Source organism: Chelonoidis abingdonii, chromosome 21 (assembly GCF_003597395.2).
Source record: "Chelonoidis abingdonii isolate Lonesome George chromosome 21, CheloAbing_2.0, whole genome shotgun sequence".
Lineage (NCBI taxonomy): Eukaryota > Metazoa > Chordata > Testudines > Testudinidae > Chelonoidis > Chelonoidis abingdonii.
In genome coordinates this window covers 15,095,236-15,108,262 of record NC_133789.1, presented here as the reverse complement: position 1 = coordinate 15,108,262, position 13,027 = coordinate 15,095,236, and the positions used below count along the sequence as shown (strand labels likewise).

General features: G+C 64.6%; 2 protein-coding genes across 8 annotated transcripts in view; one reads left to right on the top strand and one right to left on the bottom strand.

The window, feature by feature from the left end:
- The window catches only part of GRN (granulin precursor), a 17,150-nt gene extending 13,002 nt beyond the window's left edge, over positions 1 to 4,148 (top strand). For 5 of the 7 annotated variants that reach the window (XM_032796016.2, XM_032796011.2, XM_032796012.2 and 2 more), the window contains exons 10-14: positions 127 to 363; positions 526 to 762; positions 1,135 to 1,371; positions 2,528 to 2,776; positions 3,093 to 4,148. In XM_032796016.2, the coding sequence (XP_032651907.1) occupies positions 127 to 363; positions 526 to 762; positions 1,135 to 1,371; positions 2,528 to 2,776; positions 3,093 to 3,224 (1,092 nt within the window). In that variant the 3' untranslated portion in view covers positions 3,225 to 4,148. The remainder of the gene's footprint in view (positions 1 to 126; positions 364 to 525; positions 763 to 1,134; positions 1,372 to 2,527; positions 2,777 to 3,092) is intronic. The other 2 variants (XM_032796013.2, XM_075059648.1) reach the window with 2 other exon arrangements.
- A 2,738-nt stretch (positions 4,149 to 6,886) lies between these two features.
- FAM171A2 (family with sequence similarity 171 member A2) overlaps positions 6,887 to 13,027 on the bottom strand; it is a 12,639-nt gene continuing 6,498 nt past the window's right edge. Inside the window, exons 6-8 of the mRNA XM_032796000.2 lie at positions 10,345 to 10,461; positions 9,192 to 9,318; positions 6,887 to 8,781 (exon numbers count right to left, since the gene is read on the bottom strand). Coding sequence (XP_032651891.2) covers positions 7,236 to 8,781; positions 9,192 to 9,318; positions 10,345 to 10,461 — 1,790 coding nt within the window. The 3' untranslated portion in view covers positions 6,887 to 7,235. The remainder of the gene's footprint in view (positions 8,782 to 9,191; positions 9,319 to 10,344; positions 10,462 to 13,027) is intronic.

Sequence of the window (13,027 nt, the reverse complement as noted above, 5' to 3'; positions counted from 1 at the left end):
CCATCCCCCGATGCTGGCGGTCCACCCCCTCCCCTCTGAAGCCCTCTCCCCCTCCCCCTGCCATGCAGGCCCGGGGCCCAGAATCACTGACTCTTCTATATGCTAATAAGCTCCCCCCCCGCCCAGGCCGTGTGCTGCCAGGACCACGTCCATTGCTGCCCCAAGGGATACACGTGCGACCCGGCAGAGGGCAGCTGCCAGCCACCTGCTGTCTCCATCCCCTGGCTGGAGAAAACCCCGGCGCGAGTGCGAGCGCCTTCTAGGGGCCGAGACGTGCAGTGCGACGAGCAGACCAGCTGTCCTGACGGCAACACCTGCTGCAGGCTGAGCACAGGGGCCTGGGGCTGCTGCCCCCTGGTGGAGGTGGGTTGGAGTGTGGGCTACAGGACATGGTCAGGGCTGAGGGGCCCCAGCAGTGGATAGCAGTGGTGGGGCTGTGGGTCGGGGTTGGGGGGGTGCCCAGCGGGGGAGTTGGAAGGGGAGTTGCGTGTTGTTACACATGCTGAGTCTCCTTCCCTCGTCCAGGCCGTGTGCTGCCCAGATCACATCCATTGCTGCCCCAAGGGATACACGTGCGACCCGGTGAAGGGCAGCTGCCAGCAGGCCCTGCTCTCTGTGCCCTGGCTGGAGAAAACCCCGGCGCGAGCGCGAGCGCCTTCTAGGGGCCGAGACATGAAATGCGACGAGCAGACCAGCTGTCCTGACGGCAGCACCTGCTGCAGGCTGAGCACAGGGGCCTGGGGCTGCTGCCCCCTGGTGGAGGTGGGTTGGAGTGTGGGCTACAGGACGCAGCTCTGGAGTGTCACCTGTTGAGGTCGGCTGTGGGTGCAGGGAGGGTCTTGGTCAGTGAGCACGTTTTCGGGAGCAGGGGCAACTGGGTAAGAGCTGCCCTTGCTCCCCTGCCCGCACCGTGGTCCTGCCCCAGGGGCCCTCCTGGAAGGCAGAGCAGGGCTGGGACTCCTCTGTGTAATTACCAGCCCGTAGTAGGGGGTGGGGGGACCCTGCTCCAACCCCTGGGGTCTCTGACTGAGACAGGGCATTGTGGGTTGTGGCTGAGGGGTGACCAGAGGACGAGGGAAGAGGTGGGGCTGCAGGTCATGTCATAAACGCATGTTGTCTCCTCCCCCCGCCCAGGCCGTGTGCTGCCAGGACCACGTCCATTGCTGCCCCAAGGGATACACGTGCGACCCGGCAGAGGGCAGCTGCCAGGAGGCCCTGCTCTCTGTGCCCTGGGCACCCAAGTCTCCAGCTCACATTATTGGCGCTGCCCAGAGCCGAGGCGTGAAGTGCAACCAGACAGTCAGCTGCGAGGACGGGCAGACCTGCTGCAAGAGCGGGATGGGCTCCTGGGCCTGCTGCCATCTGCCAAATGTGAGGGGGCGGGCTGTGCCCATCTCTTGCCTGTGCAGGTGCACTGCCCACTGCTGCGAGGGGCACCGGCAGGGGGTGGAGCGGGGTGAGGCCCTGGCTCCTCACAGCCACATTTGTGCCTTGTGGCTGGGCTGTGCCTGCCTTGCCCCTTGGCCTGAAGAAGGATGTCTCTAGAGCTTAAAGTGCAAACCAGGACTCCTGGCTCTGGGAGGGGAGTGGGGTCCAGTGGTTAGAGAGGCGGGAGCCAGGACTCCTGGGTTCTCTCTCTGGCTCTGAGAGAGGAGTGGGGTCTGGTGGGTTAGAGCAGGGGGGGCTGGGAACCAGGACTCCTGGCTCTGGGAGGGGAGTGGGGTCCAGTGGTTAGAGGGGTGGGAGCCAGGACTCCTGGGTTCTCTCTCCGGCTCAGAGAGGAGTGGGGTCTGGTGGGTTAGAGCAGTGGCTTTCAAACTGGGACGTGACCCAGAACTGGGCTGCAGCAGCTCTGGTCAGCACCACTGACTGGACTGTTAAAAGTCCCGTTGGTGGTGCTGCCGGCTAATGCAGGCTAGTGCCTACCTGTTCCAACACCGCGCTGTGCCCTGGAACCGACCAGCAGTTCTGGCTCCTAGGTGGGGTGGGGCAATGGGAGCTGGGGGGTGCCTGTGAGTGAGGGCTGCATGGAGCTGCTTGCATGCGTCCACCTAAGAGCCAGGCCTGCTGCTGGCCGCTTCCCGAGTGCAGCGCAGTCCAAGGTGCCAGGAAGCTGCTTTAGCACCCCTGCTGCCCCAGCCCTCCCATTGCCCAAGCCCTGAGCCCCCATGATCCCCTCATTCCCAGCCCCACCCCAAAGCCCTCACCCCTGCAACCCAATCTTCTGCCTGAGCCCCTCTCAAACCCTTCATCCCCAGCTCACTTCGGTCACAGGCATCAACCATTTTCTTCAACTGTGTCGCTGGAAAAAAAGTTTGAAAACCACTGGCTTAGTGGGTGGGGGGAGGGGTCAGGAGCCAGGACCTCTGGATTCTCTCCCTGGCTGGTGGGTGAGGGGAGGGGGCGGGTGGGTTAGTGGGTGGGGGGAGGGTCAGGAGCCAGGAGCTCTGGGTTCTCTCCCTGGCTGTGGGAGGGGGGAGGGGTCTGGTGGGTGGGGGGAGCTGCTGGCTGACCCCTCTCTCCCCAGGCTGTGTGCTGTGAGGATCACCAGCACTGCTGCCCATGGGGCTACACCTGCAACCTGGCCACACAGAGCTGTGAGAAGCACCAGGCCAGGCAGGTGCTGCCCGTGGGCCTGAGCCTCTCCGCCTCCCTGCTGCCTGCCAGCCCAGAGCCCAGCAACGATGTGACCTGCGATGCCCAGCACTACTGCCAGGCCCACCAGACCTGCTGCAAGGCTGCCACGGGCACCTGGGCTTGCTGCCCCTACCATTGGGTGAGGGACGGGCGTAGCGGGACCCAGGGGGGAGAGGTGCTGGCTGCCCCAGAGCAGCACAGAGCCCTGCAGCTCATGGCTCCGCAGGCTGCCTGCTGCAGCCCCTGGACTGTGGGGCCCCCACCCAGCTGCTGGCTGTGGCCTGGGCCAGAGGTCATTCTAGGGGCTGGGCCCCTGGCAGGGGAACCAGGGGGAGGTTGGCGACTCTGTGACCTGCCCCAGCTGCAGGGCAGCTGCTCCCTCTCTGGGGGACCCCTCTGTGCTCCCAGCCTGGCTGCCCCCAGCAGACAGTAACACACCTCTTGTTTCTCCGCAGGGCTTCTGCTGCTCCGACAAGCGCCACTGCTGCCCCTGGGGCTACAGATGCTCAAAATCGGGCCTCGACTGCAAGCGGCGCTGGGCCCTGCGCTGGGACGTCGGCACCCCCCAGCCCCAACGGCTGCTGTGAGGTTCCTGTGGGGGCACCTCCAGACCAAGCCAACACTGAGGAGGCAGTGGGGATCGCTCTGACCCCTGCATCTGTCTCACTTCCAGCCTCGGGGCCCTTTTCTCTGGCGGCCCCAGGGCATGCAGACCCTATTCTCTGCAGGACCTGTCCCACCCAGCCCCTCTGGAGCCAAGTACGTGGGCCTAAGCTCCCCCGCCCCCCCTTGCTGTGGGAGTTTAACCCCAGATGCAGCAGTGTGGGTGCATGTATCTGGGTGCTTTGTCCTCTGCTCCCATTGCTGCTGCCACCCCCCAAAGGTCCAGTAGGCACCAGGAGTGCCCCTTTCCTGCTGGAGGCCTGAAGATTAAGGATCCCCCCTCCCTCGCCTCTAGCATCTTCTCCTTTTGTGGGTGCCTTGAAGCAGGACTGGGCTGGCCAGGCCTTGCTCCCCCACCATGTGGGTGCCAGGGGCACTGTAGGGCTAGGGAAGCTGGGCTGCTTTGCTTTCTACACCCCCAGGGGCAGCTGCATCTCCCTCCATTTCTCCCTGGCACTTGGGCCCCTCTCTGCCTCCTGTTGTGCTGGATGTGAACGCCGGGGCTGGGAAGGCAGCTGGGGCGTGGCTAGAACATGGGCACTGCAGAGTCCAGCTCCTGGTGCCCTCCTACCCCAGTCCCAGAATGAGCATGGCCCTGAGCTCCAGCCTGCTGGGCACCTGCCCTTAGTCTAGTTCCCCTATTCAGGGGTTTCTGCTGACTGCCCAGCCCCTGCCCCCCTCACAGCTGCCCTGAGAGCCCAGGGCTGGACTGGCACCATGCCCTCTGCTCACCCACTCCCATGCCCCACCTGTGGCTGGAGCCTGTGCCAGGAAGTGGGGGCCTGGGGGCCATTTGGGCTGAAGTGGCTGGAAGAGAGTGAGAACCAATAAAGGGTGTGGAGAAAGGTGCTGGCATCAATCCTGTCTCCTTCCCTCTGCAAAACTTCCCCCAGCCAAGGAGGCCATGCCACCAGCGTGCACATCTGCCTGGACTCCAGGGCCCAGCCTTGCCCTCTCTTCTCTTCCCTGTAACATGCTGGGCCTCCCTCCAGTGCTGTCCCTCCTGCAGCCCCTGGCAGGCAGCTATGGCCCAGCCAGCCTAGTGGGGAGCACCAGGACCGGGGCCTTGGCCCAGCTGGGCTTGGGGCTTGGGCCCCTTGCCTGCCCTGGGCAGTGATTGGGTGCAAAGTGGCTGTAGGAGAATGGCGCAAAACCACCTGCCAGCCTCCCCTGGGCAGCTGCCAGGTGTTGTTCTGAGGCCAGCTTTGCTTTAATGTAAATGGGGTCAGAGTTGGGCAGGCTCAGCACTCAGCTGAGCTCCAGAGCAGCACTCTACAGCCCCCAACTGGGTGCCTGCCTCCCCTCCTAGCTGTACCCATCTGCTGTGGGTGGGGGGGCTGCTTTTGCATTCCAGCAGACCCCACAGCCCTGGCACTCATGCTCGGCCCTGGGCCCAGCCTGGCCCATGTTGCTGCTATGCAGGGGGAAGGAGCTGGCTGCACTGAGCAAGTATCCCTCAAACCAGCTGTCCAGGCTGCTCTGCGAAGTGTGGGCAGCCCTGGAGCTAGCTAAAGAGCTGGGCCCTGGAGGGGAATCAGGCCCGGCTGGGTGCTGATGGGCAGCAGTCTCATGGCACCGCGCACGTAGAGGAACCAGCCGGACACGGGCGGGGGGTCAAAGGGTTTTATATATTAATGCCATTCTAGAGAACATGGGGGGGGTCCCCCACAGGCCAAGCTGGCCCCAACCTTGCTCCTTGGATAAAACTCCTGGGGGGGTGGGGGTTCATGGGCTGGAGGGGGGCACCAGGGCACAGAGGAGGGTGACCAGTTCAGGCACAGCTGCAGCTCTCCTCTCACCCCAGAGAGAACTTCAGCAATCCAAGCGGCCCAGGGGCTGTGCGGCAGGGGGGCCTGAGCCAAGGTGCCCAGCTTCCACTGGGTGTCAGGTGCAGGGCCAGGGCTCTGGGAACAAGGGGAGTGGCCAACCCAGAGCTGCTCTTGGGGGGGTGCTGTGGAGAATCACCTATCACGCCTGACCAAGTCTGCGCTGCCCCCCCCCCCCCCCCCAAGGGGGAGGCATTTCCCAAACTAGATCCCTGCAGCAGGCAGTTGCCAATCAAGCATCATGGTTGAGAGCAGGGCCCCTGCATCACTCTGGGGCACTGGAGGGAACTGGCTGGGATCAGCTGCCCCTGCCATGTGGAAACCATTCAGGGAGCTGCCTGGGGCTGGAAGCCTGCCCCGATCCCATGGTGTCAGCTACCCCTGGGCAGAATACAGCTGGCCATGCCCCAGGGCTCCAGCCATGCCAGGGGCAGCTGCTGGAAGAGGCCCTCAGAGGGGGATGTGCCTGGCAGCTGTAGAACCAGCTCCCCCTTGTCAAGCCTAGGGCATTAGTGGCCTGGAGTTCCACAGGCAAATGGTGCCCCAAAAAGCACAGTTCCACCCCCGGGGCGAGTGGAAATTGGACACAAACAGGCTCCAGGCCCCAGCCGAGCAGGCAGGAGTGACAGGGCAGCAGCACACATAGAGCAAAAAGACACTAAGAGGTGAAAGTAAAAGCCACAGGTGAGTGTTTTATTCCCCAGGGATCCCCCCACTCTGTGCCAGAGCCCCCGCTAGGGCCTGCCTGGGTGCAGAAGTCAACAGCAGCTGCACCCCACGGCAGCACTAGCAGGTGCCGCAGGAAGTGCCTTGAGAATACAGGCCCCAGGGCCCTGCCCCACAGCCCAGGCCAGGGTATGGGGAGATCCTACACACCTGCTGAATCCCCTCCCCTTTCTACAAGGTAGGGCTGGCTGAGCCCCTGACCTTGTGGGGGATCCCAGGCTGGCTCTGCAGGCAGCTCCCAGTCTGCGTGTTGGGATGCTGCCACCCTCCAGCCCTCGCTGGAGGCAGCAGCCAGCCTGGGGAAAGCAGATTAGGACTGAGGAGGATTTAGCCGGCTCTGCGCACACGGCCCAGCTGTGCCACTCGCCCTGCAGCGCAGGGCACAAAGGCACTTGGAGGACAGGGTGGGGAGCTGAGTGCGGCTGGCACCACGGGGCTCCAGGCGGGGCCGGAGGAGGCTCCACACAGCTCCAGGATGCTTGGCAGGAACGTTGGAGATGCAGACAAAGGTCAGGCTCCACTGGCGGCCCCCATGTACCTGCTGCCCCAGCACCACTGCAGCCACCAGACTCTGGCAGGGCTGGGCTCTGCTTTGCCGCAGCTCAGGCTGCCCCAGGCAAGGTGTGGGGCTGCCCCTCTCTGGACAGGCAGGTGCAGCTGGAGCTGGACAGCGAGGTGCCAGTCGGTGGGCACTATCCTCAGACATTCCACGCACCCTGGAGCTGTACAGATGCCAGCAGGGGCCGGGTGCTCTTACCACTTCCAGGCTGGTGTCGGGGGGAGGAGCAGACGCAGTTTGTTCCGGCTCCGTGCTCTCCCCAGGGTTGGGGGGCTCCGCTTGGGCATCGCTTCCCTGGATGGTCTGCCCAGGCCCCCTGGAGTGTGCTTGGAAATGGGCTGGGCCAGGCTGCCCCAGGCCCTGCCCCCCACCCGACTCAATCCCTTCACTCTGCCCCCTGGGCTCAGGCTGGCGGCAGCAGCTGCTGAGTCCTCAAGTCCCCCATCCCCCAGGGGGGCCCAGCATGCAGCAGCCCCCTGCCCTGTCCTGCTGCCACAGCGTCTCCTCCCTGCTCTGGGCTGTCCCTCGAATGTCAGGGGGGTGCGACGGACAGTGCCTGGCTGCAGGGGGGAGCAGGTCACTGGTTCTCCGTCTGGACTGCCCTGGGGGTCAGTCCCACTGCCTCCCAGCATGGGTCCCCCCCTTCCCCTGCTCCCCCACAGAGCTCAGCCCTCAGGTGGAGGGAGGGGGTCTTCGGGTCCTGGTCTGGCGTTGCCCCCCTGGTCACAGGGGCCTCCCCATGAGGCACTGGCATTCAGCCCCGCCCCCTGCTCTGCCCCCCAGGGGCTGGCGCCGGCTCCAGGAGGGGGCGCAGGCCCCCCTTCTTACTTCACATTGAAGACCATGAGCGGGCGCTCCTCGCGCTTCTGCCAGGGGCTCTTCCTGTCCCCCGGCTCGTCGCCACCCTCGGCCGGGTCGGTCAGCTCGTCCTCAGGGCTGGTCATGGAGTCCCGGCGCAGCTCGCTGGCGCTGCTGCGGGAGCTGGTGCCCCGGCTGCGGCCCCGGCGAGGGATGGTGGCGGCCCGGGCCTCGGCCGTCTCGTCCAGCAGGGGCGTCAGGGAGTTGTCCTCAGGGGAGCAGATGGCCGTGCGGCTCTCGCTGCTGCTCTGCTCCGGGTCGTCAGGGAAGGCCAGCTTGGAGTAGGTGGTGGGGGCGGGGGGCCGCTCCCGCTCCTCCTTGGCTCGCTTGTGGGGCTTGGCCTCGTGGACGTCCACGCCCGAGTCCAGGCTGGCGTCATTGCTCCGGTTCTTCTCGCTGCCCTGCAGGTCGATGTACGAGTGGCGCACCTGGGAGGAGCGCCCGTCCAGCGAGACGAACCAGGCCCGCGGGTGGGGCTTCACCCCCAGTTCCAGTAGCTTCTTCTCCGTCAGCGCCTGCAGCTCCCCGTTCAGCTGGGCCATGGTGGACTCGTTGAACAGCACCGGGATGGTGACGGAGCCGCTGACCGAGGAGGAGTGCGCCCCCCAGCCCTTGCCCTCCGAGTCCTCGCCCTGCTGGTGCTGCAGCTGGAGCTGCTGCTGGAGGAGATGCCGCTGCTGGTCCTGGGGCCCGAACTGGTGCGGGATGGTCATCCCGGCCTGGCTCGGCAGCCCCTCCATCTCGGGCTGGCTCTCCGCCGGGCCGGCCAGGGCCTGCTCCCCGGAGGGGTAATCCGACGCCAGGCGCATGTAGTGAGCTGGGATGACCAAGGTGGGCATGACGTTGCGGTACACGCTGTCCTTCATGTGGTCGATGGAGCCGCAGAAGATGAGCTGCCCCGGCTGGGTAAGTGAGGTGGGCCTGGCCAGGTGGTCCACGGACTGCGACAGCATGAAGTCGGGGGGCTTGGGCTCCCCCTTGTGGCCCACGTAGTGGTCAAAGGGGGGTGGCAGGGGCGGCGGGGAGGGCAGCTCCTGGAGGTAGGGCTTGCTCTCGTTCCTTGAGTGCTTCCGCGGCGGCTCGGCACCCTTGTCCTCCACGCGCTGGTGGGAGAAGCTGCGCTTGTATTCCTCCAGCAAGGGGGGCTCTAGCGCGCCCGGGCCGTCCACGGAGCGCGCGGCCTTGAGCGAGAAGCTCTCCCCAGGACGCGGGTACTCCTCCTTGGGGGCACCCCGCTGGCTCAGGGTCTCCGTGGAGGCCTTGCTGACATGCCGCAGCTTGTGACGGAAGAACTCCTCGCGGGAGCTGCCCAGCTCGCGGGAGCTGGAGAAGGCTGACTTGAGGATGGGCGTGTGCACGTCGGTGTCACCAGCCGATGAGGCTGTCTCCAGGTGGCTGGTGCAGATCAGGTTGAGCTGGGACATGGAGGTGGCCTGGTCTCGCTTTGAGGCATCCAGCGGCCCAGACAGCTGCAGCTTCCTGTGCTGCTGTCGGGGTTTCAGGCACCTGCGCCTGGGGAGACAGGACTCGGTTACCGGCTGCCCGCCGCAGGCTCCCTGGGTCAGCGCAGAGCCACCTGCCCCGAGGGGAACTCAAGGCCTGAGGGAGGGAGCTAGGGCAGGGCCGGGGGCTGAGCCAGACCTGGAGCTAGCCCCCAGCCTCATGGCGGGTATAGAGATCGAAAGTGGGAAGGGCCAGGAGGGTGCAAGGGGTGCAAGTCAGGTTAGGGGGCTGGGCTCCTGCATCTATGCCCTCCCCCACTCCCCTGGTGCCAACCACTGCCACCCGCTGCTCCCTCCACCTGCAACGGGCAGGGCAAGCTGGCCCCTCCAGCCACACGCCACCCCCTGCTTCCACCAGAGCCCAGGCCCCCTGCAAAGGCCACATCCCCTCGCCCAGCCAGTGGGCAGGAGGAGCCTCACCTGCAGTAGTAGATGAGCAGACAGAGCAGACTCAGCACCAGTAGCGCCAGCGCCCCCAGGATGGTGAGCAGGAAGATGGTGTGGTACATGGTGATGTCCTTCATTCCCGAAGCCAGCGCCACCAGCCCTAGCAAGGCAGGCAGCAGTGGGTCAGAGACAGGCACGGGAGCACCGCTTCCCCCAGGGCACAGCACTGCTCCTTCCCACCGGCCTGCCTGGCCAGCAGCTCCCAGCAATCAAGCTGCTTCCTTACTGCTTCTGGAGGGCCAAGGCAAAGCGGGGTGAGCTGGGCAGGCAGCACTAACGGGAACCTGGCCAGGACCTGCCGTCAGGACACCTGGGTTCTAACCCCAGCTCCCAACAACCTGTTCCTCCATTTCCCAATCCCTCTTGTCCTCTTTGGGGAGGGGCCTGTCCTGTGTCTGCAGCACGCGGTGTGGAAGAACACGGCTCTTGGCCAGGGCCTCCAGGCACTCCTGTCCCAGCAACACTGAGCCCTGCCCTGCCTGCTCTGCGGGCGAAGATGCTGCAGCCTCCCTGTTCTTTGCCAGCACCCACCACCCCACCCAGTGAGCAGCCGGCCGAGCACAGGCTCCCCATTTCCCAGGAGTCAGCCCCCTGGGAATGGACCCACCCCCAGCCAGACACTGAGCAATGCCCAGGGAAGGGAGCTGCATTCCCAGCTGCTGCTTGAGCAGCATCCGCAGCACCAAGATTCAGCCCAGCTGCTTCCTGGCGCCCCTTCACTCCCTCCGGGGCTCCTGCCTCCTCCCCCCACAGCAGCTGAGCTGACCCCGGCCAGGCCCAAGGTCCACAGGGGCTGCCCGAGAGAGGCTCTGCTCCAGCTGAGGGCCCAGCACCGGACCCCCCGCACCCTGGAGAAGCCCACAGGCCTAGAGCCACTGGGGTGTCGGCTGGCTCCAGTGCGGGGCCAGGGGCCAGGACTGATCCATCCCGGGATTTTGTGGCCTGGGGGCTACTCTGCCTCGGAGCCCATTGGAACAACGCCTGGGCTGGGAGGAGGGTCCAGGCCTGGCCTGCCCACGGGGCCCTGCTTTCTGCCTCCCCATGACTTGCTCTGCTGGCCAGAGGCTTCCTGCGGCTGGGGAGGGCTTTGGGATCCTCCCCTCGAGGTTGGGGGCGGCTGCTTCACCTGTGGTGGGGGAGGGCAGAGCAGCAGCCCAGTACCCCAGCTGGGGTGAGACGAACGTCCAGTACAGCTGGCGCCCCTCCTTCCTGATCAGCCCTGTCCCGTTTCGGAGCCAAAGGCCTGGGGGGCGACAAAACAGAGTCAACCGAGCCGGGAGCAAACCTGCCTCTCTCGCCCAGCATCCAGACACGATGGGACCACTGGCCCATCTCCCCTGCTAGTCACACACCCTCCCTGCTGGATCAGGCCCCGGCCCACCTCGCCCCACATCCCCCTTTCTGTCATACTGTGTCCCGCCTCTGCCAGTGGCCCCCAGCAGATGCCCCAGAGGAAGGAGTCCGGTTCCCTAGTCACCTCTGTCCTTGGGCAATCCTTGGGCCAGGAGTGGGGTAATTCCTGTCCCAGCCCGTGCCCTGGAGCATGAGGGTGAAGAGCCTTGCCAAAGGGAGTCCTGTTTCCCTGTTCAAACCTTGCCCCGTTATTGGAGCCAACAATATCCTGCAGCAGGGAGTTCCGCAGGATCACATCCTCTTTTCTCCTCAGGCCTCTCCTCCCCAAGGAACAAGCCCCACACAATGCTGCCCACACCCCCCCGGATGGCACTGGGTCCTGCAGACTTGGCTCACTAGGAAGTGGCAGGCTTCTCTCTGTGCCCCATGCTAGAGCTGAAGAAAAATGCAGTGGCAACACACTGATGGCAGGATGCTGAGCTGAGCCAAACTCAGACATGTGAAAAGCAGGAAATGCGGCAGTAAGGCTCCCCATGCAACCTTAACTCTGCCCTTGTTCAGCAATGCCCCATAACACCCCCCTGCACTTTGCTCCCCATTCATCTCCATCTGCAGCCCATCCCCTTCACCACAACATCCCCCTGACATAACTGGAGCCCACGAAGGCTCACACAGAGCCAAGTCCTCGGAAAGGACACACCATGGACCCCACCCCAGAGCCACCTGGCAGCCTCAGATGAGTCCCAGACGCTACCTTGGTTCCCCTGCATGCCCTGAGCCATCACCTACCGACCACAGGTACCTGCCATGGCCCCCTCGCTGCAGACAGCAGCTGTTCAAAGAGCCTCTGCCCTGCTACCGACTGTCCAAAGGAACAGTGCAGCCTGTGCCCTGAATATGCCCGGGCACCACTCCCCTGTGCTTCCATCTAGTCCCAGCTCTGTCCCACACCTCACGCATCCTCAGAGCCCAAACACAGGGCCAGCTGCAGCCTGCGCCACGCACTGCAGGGGCACCTAGCCCACCAACTGCACCCACTGCCGCCCGCTGGCTCCTGTCACCCCCTGGAGAACACAGGGAATGGGGCATGGCCAGCCTCTTTTCTTTCCTGCGGGACAGGGAGGGGGCTCAGACCCCCTTGGTAGGGCAAGACCCCCCCAGATCTGGGAACATGCATGGGAGGGGAGAATGTGGGGCTGACAGAAGCCCCTACCCCAACTCTCCCGCAGGCTCCCTACCACTCACCTCACACCCCTTCCCATTCTCCCACCCCTCCTAGCTTCCCTCTCCCCCCGACCCCTCTCCTCGCTGCAGCCTCAAGCCTCTCTCTCCCCACACCTATGCCCCCAAATCCCCCCTCCTCCCAGGAAGAAGCCACGCATCTCATTTTGCCCCCAAAGACTCTGAGTCCATCCCCCAAACTAAACCTGCCCCCCAGGACTCACACACCATTTCGATCTGCTGCCCTCAGCCCCAAACACTTTTTGCCTGAGGTGAGGGGCTGGGATTCACTCGTCTTGAGGTGTGTTAATTGAAGGGGGGGTTCGCAGCCATCAATCTCAGCCAGGTCTGGCATTGGCACAGCTCCGGTCACAGCACAAGGCTGCAGAAGGCAACTGGTTTGGAACTCAGGAACCCCTTGGTCAAATGACTGTCAATCTGGATCACTCGTGCTACCCCCGCTCCCAGGCAGCCCCCCCAATTCCAGAGCATTCTGGGTTGAGAGCAGGACAGAGCATGTAAAAAGATGGGAGTGGAAATCTCTAGCTGCTTTTCTGTCTGGGCCCCCACGTAGTGTAAAAACGTACAGCCGCGTAACTCCTCTTCTTAGCTTGGGCCCCCAAAGATTTCAGGGGGCCATGCACGCCCCCCCAGTAACCCTTGACGGACAGAGACCGCTCCAATCTACAGTCACAGCAACAGTTTGGTTTAGGGGGGAGTAATATCTCCAGCCCCCCGACTCAGATGACTCCAAATATGGGTCACCAGCCCCACCATGCCCCCTCCGGAGGCAACAGATTTCCAACAATCCCACTGAGTTGGTTTTAGAGAACTTAGAAAGATCAACTGTGAACCAGCTGTCTCGACGCCACCACGCCCGTCGCGCGGCCGATAGCTGGCCGAAAGCCAGCATGGCACACAATGAGGGATCCATGTTCATTAACAGCCTCCTCTGACCCCAGCTCTGCCCCAGCTCTAATGCCCCGGCATCCCGCCCCGCTGAGCTCCAGCTCTGCCATCGTCCCAGCGTCCCGCTCCGCCGACCCCCAGCTCCACCAATGCCCCGGCGTCCCGCTCCGCCGACCCCCAGCTCCGCCAATGCCCCGGCGTCCCGCTCCGCCAACCCCCAGCTCCGCCAATGCCCCGGCGTCCCGCTCCGCCGATCTCTAGCTCTGCCATCGCCCCGGCGTCCCGCCCCGCCGATCTTCAGCTCCGCCGACCCCCAGCTCCGCCAA